The following is a 16,067-nucleotide window of genomic DNA, read 5'->3' on the forward strand; positions in this document are numbered from 1 at the left end:
TCCCTCTATTCTGTGAATAGACACACAGGAAGCATACAGCATCTATTCACCGCTGCTCTGCTAAGCAGAGCAGCAAGTGACAGGGGTCTTCCCAACTTCGCCACCACCGTGGGACACTGTGGTCCGCAGGTGAGACAGCGGGACAAAGTCAAAAACACGGGACAGTTGGGAGGTATGCTTGTAGCACTAAGTGGCACATCTTCACTAATTGAATTGATTCCAAGAATCAAAATAAATATTGGGGGGAATTCATTATCCCCCATGGGGGGAATTGAATATCCCCCATGTTTCAAGAGGAGATAAAGTGAAGCAGCACCTAAAATAGTGGGAAAAGGGAGCTCCGATACAGTACACACTAAACAGCTGCAAACACAAGCTGTTAATTATCACATAATAAAGCTGTAACCATACCCCATTTAGTTTCTTTGAAATAAGGTGTAATTCTGGATCATCTGTATTATGAGGATGTAGCGTAGGACCTTTTCCTCAAAGACTGCAGTAGATTGTGTTCCATTCTCAAAACTAGGGACGTGCAAGCAGCATCCCTTCACTAGATAATTCCTTGATGCTGCTAAGCAAAGTGAATTTAAAGACAACTTGGGAAGGTGATTCTCAGCCTGTCCTAAATATATTAGCCTGTAAAATTCTGAGGCAAAAGTGGGTCATACAGAGACACTATGGACTACATGTGCTACATAGGCTGTGTGGATGCACTGTACTCATACTGTGGTATCAGTGATTAGTTAGACCAAAGGTGGGAAATGATGGATAATGCACATACAGTAGATGTTTTTTATATTCAAGCTCATTGATCTCTATGAAGAGATGGTGGTGACCGAGCAGTGATGAGAAAACATAGGACCTATTTCACTTTCTTGCCACTGCGCAACTGACCATTTTGATAAGATGCACTTGCACCTCTCCGTAGAGGTCAGTAATCTCTATGTGAGGACCTGTCTCTACTCCATTCAATTGTAAAAAAAATGTAAATAATGCATAAAATATTGTATGGTAAGAAAGTGTGTGACTCCCCTGAGGTCACATGCATTTTGTTTGCACTTGTTTGTGACCCGTCTGAGGTCACATGCATTTCTCTTACACTTGTTTGTGACCCCCCTGAGTTCACATGCAGTCCTCTTGCACTATAATTATTGTGCTTGTCATTGATCTTTGTTTTCTTTCATCCATACTTGCCAACTGTACCAGAATGTACCAGAGTTTCATCTTTCAATGGGCTTTCCGAGACTTCCGAAAAAGTGGGCTAATCACCTGTGAGTAAGCAAAGCTAAAAACACACCCATTCTTGTTAAAGAGGTTTTAATTGATGAACTGAATTATAGTCATAACAAGATGAAAACGCAAATAATTGTTGCTTGTTGCATTTCATTGACTTGCCACTGGCAGACATATTTTCTTTAATGTTACTTTCCTCTTAAACTGATTATCCTTAAAGCACCAATGAATCTATTTTATACAAATGCGGCCCCATCAGGATAAATATAAAGCAAAGACAGTGAAATGTATTTTATCAATACACAATGCCACTTTGGACCATTGGAGAAAAAGGCTCATGTTTACTTGTGAAGTTAACCTACTTCCTGTGTTTGTCATATCAAACCTAAACTGTATTATACTGCAATTGAGTGAAAGCAAAAATAACACTGTTTAATCATAGTGGAGTATATCTCTCTAGGTTTAACTCTGTCATATGTTGTCACTACAACCAAATGGTCAGCATGGCTACTTGTCAGGTGACAGAAATGTTATCTGATGAGCCAAGCACATTACATCGCCTACAACAGGCAATAATGATACTCCATTCAAAAGCTGGGTTGTAGACATGGTGACCTGGGAATTAGCAGAGGGGTATCATCTTCTCTAGCTTCTTCTTGTTACCTGTATTAGTAACAGGTCACTCTAGAGGAGGGCTTCTCAATCTTTTTTTAACACACATCCACTGATGATGGCAAATGTACCCCCTCCCCCCCACCACCCCCACCTTAGGGTGTTGCTACTAAGAACCCCTGGGTGTGAATTTACCCCTTTTATCTCATTAGCATTAAGCATTTGCATGTAAAACTACCACTTCAGATTAGTTTTGAATGGTTTATGTTTTACTAAGGAAACTTATTTTGATCTATATTTAACTCACTGAAGTGCACCTTACCTCTATCCGAGGCACTGTGGTGCATGTACACCCCTTTGTGTATATGCAGGACAGGTTCAGAACCTAGGCTCTAAGTACTTAATTGACTATAATCCAGACATCAGTTACAGAATCCAAGAGGTGCAAAGACAGTTTATCAAAAGGCACACTGAGATGGCATGTATGTAAAGCACCTCAAATTTACACTATGACCTTATGCACTTTTGGGCTGATTCGGAGTCAAACAGGTGCCTGTTTGCGGAGTGCATCTGGCATCAGTACGCACTGCACATGTTCAGAAATGCTGGCACAGTTCAATGAGGGCACGTTCATGCCAATGCAGTCTATGCAGAGCCATAAATGAAGACATGCCTTTATGGCGCCTATCTTTCGCATCTAGTAAAAGGCAGGTGCTAACCCGCACTGATAATGATGATTCCTAGCAGTAAACTAGGCAAGTTTGTGGTCATATCTGGAAATGCATACAACTCCGAATATGTGCAAATCTATGCATTTTATGTGTACATATATTTTCATCAAAGTATGCCCACACTACTTCCAACTCTGTAACAGGCCCTGTGATGCTAACCACAGCCACTGCTGCTGGGGCACCACCACATAATGCTGTTACCTTGTTTCTCTTATTCCAGTACTTCTCTCCCTTTGAAAGTATCTTCACTATACTGAATCTGCATCTTGTATAATTGCGCATTAAAGATTTCATCATTTAGACTCACATCTATATAACAGCCCCTTAGACATGCCTCTCTTCAACTAGAACAACATTCCTAACCTTAAATAAAACCTTTCCAGTCTGCACCAAGACCTTACCTGTTGAAAATATAACATTTTCTTAAATAGAACTGTCTACATCTGAGGACTTACAAACTATAGCAAAGAGAAAATGGTCTAGTGTATACTGCTCCAATGCTTTTATGTATCAATGAGTGCTAATGGTGACTATGATCCATTCTTTGGCATAAGCCTTGGTTGGTCACAAAATAGTTTAGCTAAATAGAGGAAAGGTTTTCTCAATTACATTCCAATATAGCTGCTGCTTATTATCCTCCTAGGACTGAAAGAGATACTTTCTAAAGAGTGGATGCATTATTGCCCTGTATTTTAATAAAGACAAACTTTGTAATATAATGGCCAGTGTGATAGTTTTATCAGCTGATTATTAGGAAAGGCACGTGTGCTGCGTTTATACATATATATATATATATATATATAATTATATCGCAATGATAGGATCAGTTTTATTAACCTTTTACAGAAAGTGCAGCCTGCTTATTAGAAAGACAATTATATATATTTTTTTCTTGTGTTATGAGCTGCAAAAATGTTTTAAAAATATATATGTGAATATGAAAAAGAAATAAAATGAATCTGAAATGTGAAGAAGGTTATAAACTGAGCTGTCCAAATGGAAGGAGTCCCTGTACCCTTCCTAATCGCTGTCGCTTCTCTCAGCCAATACCGCATCAGTGTCCTCTGTGATCTGCAGTAGTGCATTGGGATCAGGGCTTTCTCCTCTCAGCAACTCGTCTACCTCTCCTTCTTCATCGCCATCCCCTCCAACTTCCACCATTTCTGTGGCCTGTACTTCAACTTCCCCTTCACGGATTTTCTTGACATAGAAAGTAAACGGAGGCACCTTGTAGACAGCAGTTTTGGAACGAGCATAAACTGGGTGATCAGGTGTGAAGGACTTCTTTAACTTGTCTCTGGAGGTCTTCATCTTCTCTCGCCTCTCATTTGTAACTATCTTGGTTCCAAGCTTGGTCATCTTCTTCTCAATGTTATGTCTAGTCTTCTCTATGTTCTGCTTGGTCTTTTCTAAATTCTCTTTGGTTTTCACCTTTGTCTTTTCCATTTTCTCCTTTGAGAAAGCTTTCTTTATGTTATCGACTCTCTGCAGTCCACTTCTCTTGATGCGCTCAGCCCTAGACTCTTCAATGATTTCTTCTACCTCAACCTCTTCATCTGAGGAAAGCTGGATATTTTCTGTATCTTCCTTGTTCTCCTTCTCCTGATCTTCCTCTTCTACCTCCTGCTTCTCGTTGTCTTTTAGAGATTTGCTTATGCTAAGCTTGGATGGCAGCTTCACTTCATCCTGGAATAAACAGATTAAAAACATGAAACGTTTAGAGAAAGAGGTAACTGCCATGGTCATCAAAATCTAGTATATTTTAATTAAATAAATTATGTACAGCTCAAGTGCCAATTATTCTGCGCCAATAAAAACAATGATAAAAAATCTTATTATGCATTATGTCTCCACCCATACATTATAAAGACATTATATCCATTATTCTTTGTTTAAAGAAATTACATCCTATATAATAAAAGACTAACGCTGCTCCTCACCTCAATGGGGGAAATTCAAGTGCTTTGCACGTCGAAAGTCACTAGATGGCGCCTGACGGAGCAATTCAAGTGTTGCTCTATTCGGGCATGCACAGTTGCTGGCGCTGACATTACTATTATGATGTTCAGTCATTTTGATGGGCTGATAAGTAGTTGAAACATATTTGTTTTAAAAAGTAAAGAAATAAAAAAAGTAAGAACTTCCTCTGGTGGACATTTATAGTAATAAAATAACTAGCTCACCTTACTATTATGTTGTTTATATGTAAAAAATGTAAATAATCAAAATAACTATGGGGGTAATTCAGAGTTGATCGCAGCAGCAAATTTGTTAGCAGTTGGGCAAAACCATGTGCACTGCAGGTGTGGCAGATATAACATGTGCAGTAGAGATGAGCGGGTTCGGTTCTCTGAATACCGAACCCCCCGAACTTCACTACCCGAGCTCGGATTCGAGCCCAGCTCGGGTTTTCCCACCTGACTCGGAAACCAGAATGAGGCATAACGTCATCATCCCGTTGTCGGATTCTCACGGGTTTTGGATCCCATATAAGGTTGCCACCATTTTCCCTCCGGCATTGAAGAGTGTAGCGAGGGGACGTGTCTCCACCCTCAGTGTCTGTACGAGAGTGAAAGTGGGGTGGCGATTCCAGTGCTATCTTGTGCTGCTCAGTTCAGTGTAGTGTCTTATGCTGCATCAGTCCAGTCACAGTGGTGGTGTCCTCTGCTGCCATATGTCCAGTGTAGCTGCATAAATCTAGTGCAGTGGTGCTGTGTTGTCCTGCATCAGCACAGTGGTAGTGTCTTGTGCTGCATCAGTCCAGTCACAGTGGTGGTGTATTGTGCTGCATCAGTCCAGTCACAGTGGTGGTGTACTCTGCTGCCATATGTCCTGTGCTGCTGTATAAATCTAGTGCAGTGGTGCTGTGTTGTCCTGCATCAGTACAGTGGTAGTGTCTTGTGCTGCATCAGTCCAGTCACAGTGGTGGTGTACTCTGCTGCCATATGTCCTGTGCTGCTGTATAAGTCCAGTCCAGTGGTACTGTGTTGTGCTGCATCAGTCCAGTGGTGGTGTATTGTACTGCATCAGTCCAGTGGTGGTGTCTTGTGCTGCATCAGTCCAGTCACAGTGGTGGTGTCCTCTGCTGCCATATGTCCAGTGCTGCTGTATAAGTCCAGTCCATTGCAGCGGTGCTGTGTTGTCCTGCATCAGTCCAGTGGTGGTGTCCCTGTGCTGCTGTATATGTCCAGTAGTACTGCCGTATATGTCCAGTGATTCTGCCGTATATGTCTAGTGATACTGCCGTATATGTCCAGTGATACTGCCGTATAATTCCAGTGGTACTGGCGTATAAGTCCAGTGATACTGCCGTATAAATCCAGTTCAGTGGTACTGCTGTATAAGTCCAGTGGTACTGCCGTATATGTCCAGTGGTACAGCCATATAAATCCAGTCCAGTGATACCGCCGTATAAGTCCAGTGATACTGCCGAATAAATCCAGTGGTACTGGCGTATAAATCCAGTCCAGTGATACTGCCGTATAAATCCAGTGATACTGCCGTATATGTCCCGTGGTACTGCCGTATAAATCCAGTGATACTGCTGTATATGTCCAGTGGTACTGGCGTATATGTCCAGTAATACTGCCCTATATGTCCAGTGGTACTGCCTTATAAATCTAGTGGTACTGCCGTATATGTCCAGTGATACTGCCGTATATGTCCAGTGATACTGCCGTATATGTCCAGTGATACTGCCGTATATATGTCCAGTGATACTGCCGTATAATTCCAGTGATACTGCCGTATAATTCCAGTGGTACTGGCGTATAATTCCAGTGGTACTGCCGTATAATTGCAGTGGTACTGGCGTATAAATCCAGTGGTATTGCCGTATAAATCCAGTGGTACTGCCGTATAAGTCCAGTGATACTGCCGTATAAATCCAGTCCAGTGGTACTGCCGTATAAGTCCAGTGGTACTGCCGTATAAGTCCAGTGATACTGCCGTATAAATCCAGTCCAGTGGTAATGCCATATAAGTCCAGTGGTACTGCCATATAAGTCCAGTGATACTGCCGTATAAATCCAGTCCAGTGGTACTGCCTTATAAGTCCAGTGGTACTGCCGTATAATTCCAGTGATACTGCCGTATAATTTGTGGGCGCAGTCCAGCCAACGCAGGCGTGGCCAGACCGTGCGGAGGGCGGGCCACAGTGGATCCGTGACATCACACGCAGCCGCTGCGGACCAGGGAGCGACGAGTAGCTACCGGCCAGCACGCTAAAGCTGCGCTGGTCGGGAGCTACTCCTAAAGTGCAAAAACATTGCCGCGTGTCCTATGGTCATGATCGAAGCCCTGCAAAATTTTTACCATTTGGTATCGATCTACTGTGGACAATGTAGATCTATTGAACCAAAACCATCATCCCTCCCTCCTTCCTTAGGCACAGTTACCAGCTCCCCCTCTCTCCCTCCTAGGGCACAGTTACCAGCTCCCCCCCCCCCCCCCCCCCGCTCCTTACTTGGGCACAATTACCTGCTCCTTCCCCCATCCCTCCTTCCTTGGGCACAGTTACCAGCTCTCCCCCTCCACACTGTGCCTGGACCTTAGCTTATATCGCTTCAAGATATGGTAAAACATCTGAGCGCCAGTGGTGAGCTATAAGGGCTTTTGTGACTATTAAAATATTTCCCATCACATATCTATCCCCTGAGGCAACATCCCGGACAAAAAGATTAAAGGGGATCTGGGAAATACAGTAATCCCTGTGGTTTTAGAAGTTGAGAAGATCCTAGTGCCCCAAAAGATATATCCTGGGGCATGCCCAGAAGATATGAAATATGTTCCATAGTTGACCACAATTACGCTAGTATTGACTGGAGACAGAGGGCCATATTTAATGTAGTCTATCAGAAGACAAATACAACTTTATACATCATTTCAGTATGGAAAATGCATTTAGATCACATGAAACACATTTGAAATATGGAATTCCAATAATTCTCTGTAAGAGATCTGGTGAATCCACTTTCTATTTTGAAAGAGCTAGTATAATACCAGATATAGAAGAACCTATAATAAACTGTACCACCAACCCCTCTTGGCTCCAGGCTAGGAAAGCTTCTGTAGAATATACTTCTGAGCAGCCTGTATAGATCAAGAACCTAAATGAAGCCTTTCGAAGCCATATTATGATGGTGCTGTAAATATTTGTAAAATTCTCTAGGGCAGAGGTTCCCAAACTGTGTGCCGTGGCTCCCTGGGTTGCCTCGGGACACTTGCAGGGGTGCCCTGGGTTGGTGGTCCAGGACCAATTCAAATTATTCATGGTCAATATAATAGGCAAAACCAGTGCTGGTGGCTGCCAGTCATAAAATATGTGGCCAAACAGAAGCAAATCTTGTCCCTCACCACACAACTGACTCTAAGGATGACATATATAAACGCGATCTACTTAATGTAATATTTCTTTCTAAATTTCTCAATAAGAAATTTTTGGCCTAGGGGTGCCGTGAAAAAAATTCTGATACTCTAGGGTGCCGTGATTCAAAAAAGTTTGGAAACCACTGCTCAAGGGGAAATGTGAAACCGTTCTTGAATAATAGCAAATGGAAGTAGCTCTCCATCCAGAATAATATCTCCTAAAGTCCATGCCCTTAAAGGCGGCCAAGTGTCCAGACATTAATGTTGCTATAGCTTCTAGTGTAAGGTTGGAGGTAAGAAGACAAAACTTGTCCAACCAAGATATTGCCTTATGCCCAGCAGTTACAGACGGAATTTTAGCCATGGGGAGAGAGGGTAGGTTAATTTTACAGGACTGCGGTAACCATAACAAATCGGGGAGCTGAAAGAGATAAATCCTACACTGTTCTAGATGGACCCAAGTCTTAGAGTGGTCCCCAATAATAGTTTTAATTCACCGCAGTGAGAGATTGACAATTTCAGATACACATCACAGACCACATAGAAAAAATACATTTGTTTTATAACCTATACAAAAACAAATAAACAGATAACATAGGGAAAATAATACAGTCAGGAACATATCCATATTTAGGGGGGAAAACGCACAGCAGCGATCAGGTCTGAATTATCCCCTAGATTCCTTGTATTACTATAATAATCTACAGATAGTTAAACTAATTTAGACACAATATTATGCCAAACTCAAGGACACTGGTATGTATTTAGAAAAGAGCACACACAAAAAAACTTAAGACAGAACTATTTTAAATGTGAGTGCATCTGAACAAAAAGTTAGTACACTGCATTTTCTCTATCGCTATGCACTATAGGGGGGTCATTCCGAGTTGATTGCTCGCTAGCTACTTTTAGCAGCCGTGCAAACGCATAGTTGCTGCCCACGGGGGAGTGTATTTTCGCTTTGCAAGTGTGCGAATGCCTTTGCAGCCGAGCGCAGCAAAAACATTTTGTGCAGTTTCAGAGTAGCTCTGCACTTACTCAGCCCTTGCAATCACTTCAGTCTTTTTGGTGCCGGAATTGATGTCAAACACCCACCCTGCAAACTCCTGGACACGCCTGCGTTTTCCCTACCACTCCCAGAAAATGGTCAGTTGACGCCCATAAACGCCCTCTTTCTGTCAATCACCTTGCGTTTGGCTGTACGAATGGAATCTTCGCTAAATCCATCGCCCAGCACAGATCCTCTTTGTACCCATATGACGCACCTGCGCAATGCGGTGCATATGCATGTACAGTTTTGCTATTTTTTTACATGATCGCTGCGCTGCAAAAATCGTCAGCGAGCGAACAACTCGGAATGACCCCCATAATGCTATGTGGTGACGTGCTCCACGCCAACTACCCTAGCAGAAAGCACAAGTTTCTGTCTAATCAGCTGAAATAAAAAAAAAGTCTTGAATTAATGATAAAAAGGATTTAAATTATGGAACGATATACCGCACACATAGCCTGATTCAGAGGGGACACAGTAGCGATGACGCACACAAATGGTCAATGTTATCTGTGCAGTCGCACTGCACATGCATTCTGATTGCTACTTCTCAGACACCCAGTACAGAGTCGGACTCAGGGTCTGTAGATTTTAGTAGGTGTATGGGGCAGATGCGGGTGTGATGCTGAAAAGCGTCTGCGTCCAAAGATGCTGAACCGCTCACACAGGAGGCCATAGTCAGACAGAGGAACTGCACCAGCCATAGGGCTGCTGCAAGTTTCATTGGTGTGTCTGATGGTGCACCTATGGTATGTCTAATGCGCTGAGACAGATTTCCACAAGCACCGGGCGCTGCAAGTGGGTGTCTCAGTTTAGAAGCATTAGCATAAATGAACCCTGCAGGCCACGGTAGCTGTGGATTTAAGAATATATAGTAACATATGGTAAGCATGTTAGCCAGAGCCGGCCCTAACCAATATGATGCCCTAGGCAAGATTTTGGCTGGTGCCCCCTAGCACCGCCGCTAGTTCTGGCAGCTGGCAGCTCTGCTAACGTCGGTCGCCTTTTGTTTATGAAAATGCATCATAATATTTGCATGACTATGTGGCTAGGATGCACAGGCAGCTTCTGCTGATTAAATTGATATGCAGCATGCCTATATTCTGTGTGCGACTGCGGCTGTATCTGCATACGAAATGCTACATTACAGTGATTCACAGGACTACACTGCAACGTAGCATTTCGTATGCAGATACAGCTGCAGTCACACACAGAATATAGGCATGCCGCATATCATTTTAATCAGCAGAAGCTGCTGGTGCCCCTAAGCATACCAAATGCCCTAGGCATTTGCCTAGTTTGCCTATGTCTAAGGCCGGCTCTGATGTTAGCTATGTACCAGTATGGCTAAATAAACTTAAGTACAAGTAATCCTGATATTGAAGTCCAATAAATGAATGCAGAGGTGGACGCAATGGCGACATCGGACACAAACGCCCAATGTTTTCACTATGCATTATGCGACTGAGTCGCACTGCATATGCTTCCTGATGGTTACCGCTCACAGACACAGATCGAGCTTGCACATAGATAGATGCAATTTCGGTGGGAGCTTCTGGGCAGCTAGCCAGATGCGAGCATTTCGCAAGCGTACCACGTTCAGTGGCGGTGTGTAAAAATGCAGTTGCACTAACACAGCGGCCATGTTCAGAGTGAGATTCTTTGTCTCCATAAGGCTGGTGCAATCTCCGATGGTGCGTTTAAGAAGTATACAGAGGTGGATTAGTGCTGCAGCCGGTGGGCATCTCAGTAGGAAGCCCATTAGCCACAACATTAGCATAAAGAAGGAGTAGCAGTTGTGGCAAAAGATGCAGTCGCAGCTGCATGCACCTTTGACTCTGGCCCACAGGGGTATACTTACTAAAGTGTGGGTTTTTAGAAGTGGAGATGTTGCCCATAGCAACCAATTAAATTCTACTTATTTATCTAGAACCTTCTAGAAGATAATAGCTAGAATCTGAATGGTTGCTATGGGCAACATCTCCACTTCTATAAACCCGCACTTTAGTAAATACACCCCATAGTGTCTCAGAAGCTTGGAAAATATTTTATAGGAGGTCAGACTGCAAGGTTTAGTATTCTTGTCTTCTTGTAAGTATATAAGTACTTTAATGGGGTTATAGAAATGCTCACCCCTCACCTAGCAACACATGTAATAAAGGCTGCGAGTCTGACACAGATTCTGTTTATTCATAACTTTAACCTTCGGCTGGATTTACACAATTTTCTGCAGCGCATAGCTGGCTAGTAGTGGAATAATTAGATTTTCTTTCCATGTGCATATTATTTTCCATGCCTTGGCCTGAGTCAGAATCTTCCGTACACATGGAACACTTAGTTCCATCTCCCATTTAATCGTGAAAGTTGCTTTATAAGGGCAGTTCTCATTTTGTATGCTTTTGGTTTTTGTGATATCACGAGAAGACCAAATATTTAAAATTATATTCTGGAAACTATCTCTAAACTGTGTAAACCAACCTGCTCAGTAAATCGTGCCTGAGATTGTCTTGATGACTGTTTACAAAGAGCAGGTCATATGTGTATGTTGCACTTTTGTTGTAAAAGTGTACCTACTTGGAGCGATTATTGTATACATAGAGGGTCTAATTCAGAGTTAATCGCAGCAGCAAATTTGTTAGCAGTTGGAAAAAACCATGGGGGTCATTCCGAGTTAATCGCTAGCTGCTTTCAGTCGCTGCGCAGCGATCAGGCAAAAAAATCGGCACTTCTGCGCATGCGTATGCGGCGCAATGCTCACGTGCTAAGTACTTTTACAACGGCCGATGTAGTTTCACTCAGGGTCTGGCGAAGCTTTTCAGTCGCACTGCTGACCGCAGAGTGATTGACATGAAGTGGGCGTTTCTGGGTGTCAACTGACCGTTTTCAGGGAGTGATCGAAAAAACCCAGGCGTGCCAGGAAAAACGCAGGCATGGCTTGGGGAACGCTGGGCGTGTTCGTGACGTCAAAACAGGAACTGAATAGTCTGAAGTGATCGCAAGCGCTGAGTAGGTCTGAAGCTACTCTGAAACGACACAAAATTATTTTGTAGCCGCTCTGCGATCCTTTCGTTCGCACTTCTGCTAAGCTAAAATACACTCCCAGTGGGAGCGTTTGCACGGCTGCAAAAAACTGCTAGCGAGCGAACAACTCGGAATGACCACCTATGTGCACTGCAGGGGGGCAGATATAACATGTGCAGAGAGAGTTAGATTTGGGTGGGGTGTGTTCAAACTGAAATCTAAATTGCAGTGTAAAACTAAAGCAGACAGTATTTACCCTGCACGGAAACAAAATAACCCACCCAACTCTAACTCTCTCTGCAAATGTTATATCTGCCACACCTGCAGCGCACATGGGGCCTAATTCAGAGTTGATCGCAGCAGCAAATTTGTTAGCTAATGGGCAAAACCATGTGCACTGCAGGGGGGGGGGGGGGGGCAGGTGTAACGTGCAGAGAGAGTTAGATTTGGGTGGGGTGTGTTCAAACTGAAATCTAAATTGCAGTGTAAAAATAAAGCAGCCAGTATTTACCCTGCACAGAAACAGTATAACCCACCCAAATCTAACTCTCTCTGTACATGTTATATCTGCCACCCCTGCAATGCACATGGTTTTGCCCAACTGCTAACAAATTTGTTGCTGCGATCAACTCTGAATTACCCCCACAGTATGTTCACTACAGAACTGAACACTGGGTCAGTCATAGAAACATAGAATTTGACGGCAGATAAAAACCGCTTGGCACATCTAGTCTGCCCCTTTTTTTTATCCTTAGGTAATCTCAACCCTTTTTGAACCTTAATTCTTTGTAAGGATATTCATATGCCTATCCCAAGCATGTTTAAATTGCTCAACAGTCTTAGCCTCTACCACCTCTGATGGGAGGCTATTCCATTTATCCAGTACCCTTTTTGTGAAGTAATATTTTCTTAAATTTCCCCTGAACCTGCCTCCCTCCAGTTTCAGTGTATGCCCTCGAGTTCTACTACTTCTCTTCCTTTGAAGAATGTTTCCCTCCTGAGCTTTGTTAAAACCCTTGATATATTTGAAAGTTTCTATCATGTCCCCCCCTTTCCCTTCTCTCCTCCAAACTATACATGTTAAGATCTTTTAGCCTTTCCTGGTAAGTTTTGTGATGTAAGCCATGCACCATTTTAGTTGCCCTTCTTTGTACACGCTCTAATGTATTTATATCCTTCTGGAGATATGGTCTCCAGAACTGGACACAGTATTCCAGATGAGGCCGTACCAATGACTTTTACAGTGGCATTATTACTTCTTTTTTTCCTGCTACTGATTCCTCTGCCTATGCAACCAAGCATCTGACTTGCCTTTCTCATTGCTTTGTTGCATTGCTTCCCTGCCTTTAAGTCACTTGAAATAGTGACTCCTAAATCCCTTTCCTCATCAGTAGTTTCCATTATAGTACCCTTGATACTATATTTAGCCTTTGGATTTTTGAGACCCAACTGCATGATTTTGCATTTTTTAGCATTAAACTGTAGTTGCCACGTTCTTGACCATTTCTCAAGCCTAGCTAAGTCATCAATTTGTTTGACCCCTCCTGGTGTGTCTACCCTGTTGCATATCTTTGTATCATCTGCAAAAAGGCATACTTTCCCTTCAATACCATTTGCAATGTCACTAACAAAGATATTAAAGAAAACTGGTCCAAGTACAGATCCCTGGGGTACTCCACTGGTAACATTTCCCTCCATAGATTGCACTCCATTTACTACAACTGTCTGTTTCCTATCCTGCAACCAGGTTCTTATCCATTTAACTGTTTTATAATCCACCCCCACACTTTCAAGTTTATTTAGCATTCTGCGATGTGGGACAGTGTCAAATGCCTTACTAAAGTCTAGGTATGCTACATCTACAGCTCCCCCTTGAGCTATTATTTTCATCACAGAGTCAAAAAAGTCAATAAGATTTGTTTGGCATGATCTCCCACCAGTAAGTCCATGCTGTTTTGTATCCTGTAAGTTGTTTGATTTAAGATATTCCACAACTCTTTCTTTTAATAGTTTTTCCATTACTTTCCCTACTACTGATGTAAGGCTTATTGGTCTGTAGTTACTTGCTACTTCCTTGCTTCTACTTTTGTACAGTGGAACTACGTTCGCTCTTTTCCAGTCCTCCAGAACGGCACCTGTATTTAGTGACTGGTTAAATAATTATGTTAATGGTGCCACCAGAACATATTTTAGCTCTTTTAGTATCCTTGGGTGTATCCCATCTGGCCCCATTGATTTATCCACTTTTAGTTTTGAAAGTTCCGCTAGGACCTTCTACTCTGTAAATGTACTTTCATCTATTTATTTTTATAAATGTCCTTGCAACTTAACTGTGGCCCCTTCCCTTCTCCTTCTGTAGTAAATACTGAGCAAAAATAATTATTTAGGTGCTCTGCTATTGCCTTGTCTCCCTCCACCAAATTCTCACTCTCTGTCCTAAGTCTTATTATTCCTCCATTTGATTTTCTCCTTTCATTTATAAACTTGAAAAAAGTTTTGCTCCCTTTATCTACTGACTGGGCCATTTTCTCCTCAGCTTCTGCCTTTGCATGTCTGATCACTTTCTTAGCATCCTTCCATCTGTCAAGATACACCTCTTTGTCGTTATTATTTTGAGTCTGTTTGTATTTCCTAAAAGTCATCTTTTTTGCTTTCACACTAGTTGATACTTCTTTTGTGAACCTCACAGGCTTCCTTTTCCTGGTGCTTTTCCTAACCCTTTTGATACAAAGGTCTGTTGCCCTTAGTATTGCACTTTTCAGTTTTTCCCACCTCTCCTGCACTCCTTCAGAGTTCCTCCAGTCCGCCAATGACTTACTTAAACATCTCCCCATTTTTGTAAAATCAGCATTTCTAAATTTCAACACCTTTGTTTTTGTGTGACAGGAGTTGGATCCTGTCTGTATACTAAACCATACTACTTGATGATCACTGGATCCCAGGTGCTCACCCACATATATGTCTGATATCCTGTCACCATTTGTGAGAATTAAATCTAATATTGAGTCTTTGCGAGTGGGCTCCCTCACTAATTGCTTGAAGATGCTCCCTGTAAGGAATTTAGAAATTTGCCACTTGTAGCTGAACTTGCAAAAGACCCCTCCCAATTTACATCAGGTAAATTAAAGTCTCCCATGATTATGACTTCTCCCTTTAAAGCCATTTTAGTGATGTCCATCAATAGGTTCCTTTCCAAATCCTGCCCCTGGCCTGGTGGTCTATAGATCACCCCAATGTGAATAATGTCCTTCTCCCCGGTTTTTGTGGTGATCCAAAGGGCCTCCGTGTTGTCTTCAATATTTTGTATTAAAGTAGGATTTATGCTTTTTTTCACATACATTGCTACCCATCCTCCTATTCTTCCCATTATATCCTTCCTAAATAAATTGTATCCTGGTATAGCTATGTCCCAGTCATGATTCTCATTGCACCATGACTCTCTAATTGCCACAATGTCCAGGTTATCCCTTGACATTATCACAATTAGCTCTGCAATTTTTGGGGTCATGCCGACCCGATTACTCGCTGCAGTTTGACGCAGCGCAGCGATCGGGTCAGAACTGCGCATGCGCCGCAGTACGCCAGCGCATGGCAGTCGTCGGTGCCCAGCAATCGCCTCTGAGACAGAGGCGGTCGCTGGGCGGGAGGGGGCTGAACGGCGGCGTTCATGCAGGCATGGCCAGACCGTTGGGGGGGGGGCATGGCGCGGCGGCTACGTGATATCTCACGCAGCCGCTGTGGCCAGCGGCAGCGATACACAACTCCTGGCCAGCCGCAGGAGCTGTGCTGGCCGGGAGTTACTCCACAAATACAAAGGCATCGCCTCTGTGCGATGCTTTTGTATTTGTGTGGGGGGACCGGCACTGACATGCGGGGTGGACTAGCCCTGTGCTGGGCGTCCCCCCGCATGTCTGGAAACATGATCGTAGCTGTGCTAAATTTAGCACAGCTACGATCAACTCGGAATGACCCCCTTTGTCTCCTAAGCTCCTAGCATTTGCACACATAGCTTTAAGAATTTTGTCTGTGCATCTGTTATTAGTAGCCATGTC

General features: G+C 43.0%; 1 protein-coding gene across 3 annotated transcripts in view; it reads right to left on the reverse strand.

The window, feature by feature from the left end:
- Positions 1–1,300: 1,300 nt before the first annotated feature.
- The window catches only part of CAVIN1 (caveolae associated protein 1), a 222,930-nt gene continuing 208,163 nt past the window's right edge, over positions 1,301–16,067 (reverse strand). For all 3 annotated transcript variants that reach the window (XM_063959436.1, XM_063959438.1, XM_063959437.1), the window contains exon 4: positions 1,301–4,262. In XM_063959436.1, the coding sequence (XP_063815506.1) occupies positions 3,597–4,262 (666 nt within the window). In that variant the 3' untranslated portion in view covers positions 1,301–3,596. The remainder of the gene's footprint in view (positions 4,263–16,067) is intronic.

The sequence above is a fragment of the Pseudophryne corroboree genome, chromosome 3 (assembly GCF_028390025.1).
Source record: "Pseudophryne corroboree isolate aPseCor3 chromosome 3, aPseCor3.hap2, whole genome shotgun sequence".
Classification (NCBI taxonomy): domain Eukaryota; kingdom Metazoa; phylum Chordata; class Amphibia; order Anura; family Myobatrachidae; genus Pseudophryne; species Pseudophryne corroboree.